The sequence below is a fragment of the Eimeria mitis genome, genomic scaffold (genome assembly GCF_000499745.2).
Source record: "Eimeria mitis Houghton genomic scaffold, Emh_scaff5729, whole genome shotgun sequence".
NCBI classification, from domain to species: Eukaryota; Apicomplexa; class Conoidasida; order Eucoccidiorida; family Eimeriidae; genus Eimeria; species Eimeria mitis.
In genome coordinates this window covers 1,930-3,585 of record NW_013573979.1, presented here as the reverse complement: position 1 = coordinate 3,585, position 1,656 = coordinate 1,930, and the positions used below count along the sequence as shown (strand labels likewise).

At 57.5% G+C, this 1,656-nt stretch overlaps 1 protein-coding gene across 1 annotated transcript in view; it reads left to right on the top strand.

Annotated features, from left to right (window-relative positions):
• Positions 1-406: 406 nt before the first annotated feature.
• The window catches only part of EMH_0083800 (uncharacterized protein), a gene marked incomplete at both ends in the record, with an annotated part of 3,081 nt that continues 1,831 nt past the window's right edge, over positions 407-1,656 (top strand). Inside the window, 2 exons of the mRNA XM_013500675.1 lie at positions 407-553; positions 829-1,623. Coding sequence (XP_013356129.1) covers positions 407-553; positions 829-1,623 — 942 coding nt within the window. The remainder of the gene's footprint in view (positions 554-828; positions 1,624-1,656) is intronic.

Sequence of the window (1,656 nt, the reverse complement as noted above, 5' to 3'; positions counted from 1 at the left end):
CACTGCCAGCGTTCTTCTTTTGCTGGGGTGTATACGCAGCTCCGCGGGAGAGGAAACCTCCTTCATTCTAATGCTCTTCCTTGCTGCCTCAGGCACCAACTAAATAAATTACACCCTCCTGCTGCTGCTGCTCCTGCTGCTGCTCCTGCTGCTGCTGCTCCTGCTGCTGCTGGTGCTGCTGGCGGTGGTGCTGGTGGTGGTGGTGCTGGTGGTGGTGGTGCGCGTGCTGCTGCTGTGGTTGCTGCTGCAGAGGCAGGTAATGCTGCTGCGGAAAACGGTGCTGCTGCTGCTGCAGCTCCTGCTGCAGCTAGTTCTGCTGCTGAAGCTGCTGCTGCTGCTGCTGCATCTCCTGCTGCTCCGGCTGTGCCTCCTGCTGCTGTAAGTGCAGCAGAAGCAGCTTCTACCGATGCAACAGCACCAGCAGCAAAAGCAGCAGCAGCAGCAGCAACAGCAGCAGCAGCACCAGCAGCAACAGCAGCAGCAGCAGCAACAGCAGCAGCAGCAGCAGCAGCAGGAGTATCTGAGAGTACACCTCTATCTCTTCTTCCTTATGGTGCTTTATCGGGTTTGCTGCAGCAGCTGCTGCAGCAGTGTTTATATAAGTTTGGGGGTTTTCGGTGGGTGCGAGCGCGCGTGCTGCTGCTGCAGCAGCTGCTGCCGCTTATTGCTGCTCTTTGGTGTCGGTGGGGGTTCGTTCCTTCTATCCAGCTGCTGCTGCTGCCTCGTGCTGCAGCAAGAATCAGAGATCTGCTGCTGCGCTCTGATGAGCTTTCGCTTGCGTGGAGACTCTGCAGCAGCTACTTTCGTGCTGCGCTGCTGCTCGTACAGCAGCAGCAGCAGCAGCAGCAGCAGCAGCAGCAGCAGCAGAAAATGCTGATGCCAAGGAGTGCGCATGCAGCTGCTAGCACGCCCCGTACGGCGGGGGGTGTTGCTGCTGCTGCTACTGGTGCTGCTGCTGCATCAACTGCAGCAACAGCAGCAGCAGCAGCAGCAGCAACAGCAGCAGCAGCTTGCTCAGGCAAAGAACACACAACCGCACTACCAACAGCAGCAACAGCAGCAGCAGCAGCAGCAGCAGAACCAGCACAACAATCTCAAACAACAACAGCAGCATCAACAGCAACACCACCACCACCACCACCACAAACAGCAGCAGCAGCAGCAGCAGCAGCAGCAGCAGCAGATGCTGATGAGAGACTAGCAGAGACAATAGGCAGTCTGCGTTTCTATCCCTTAATGGAGGTCCGGGTTGTATCGCTTTGTCGTTTGGGGCTGTTTGCTGCTGCTCGTGCTGCTATGCATGCAGCATTGTCTTTGAATATAGAGCAGCATCTGCTGCAGCAGCACCTGCTGCAGCAGCAACTCATACAGCAGCACCAGCAGCAGCAGCAGCTGCTGCAGCACCAACTTGCTGCAACCGCTGCTGCAGCACAGCTGCAGCAAGACAACGAAACAGCAGCTCAAACCAGCAGCAGCTCACTGCAGCACAAGCACTTTCTGCTGCCCGCGCAGCAGCAGCAACAGCAGCAGCAGCAGCAGCAGCAGCAGCAGCAGCAGAAAGAATATTATCTTGCTGCTGAAGCTGCTGATGACGTGCTGCAGCAGCAGCTAACTGCAGCACTCGTAAAGACAGCGAAGCGCTCCCGCGCCACTGCT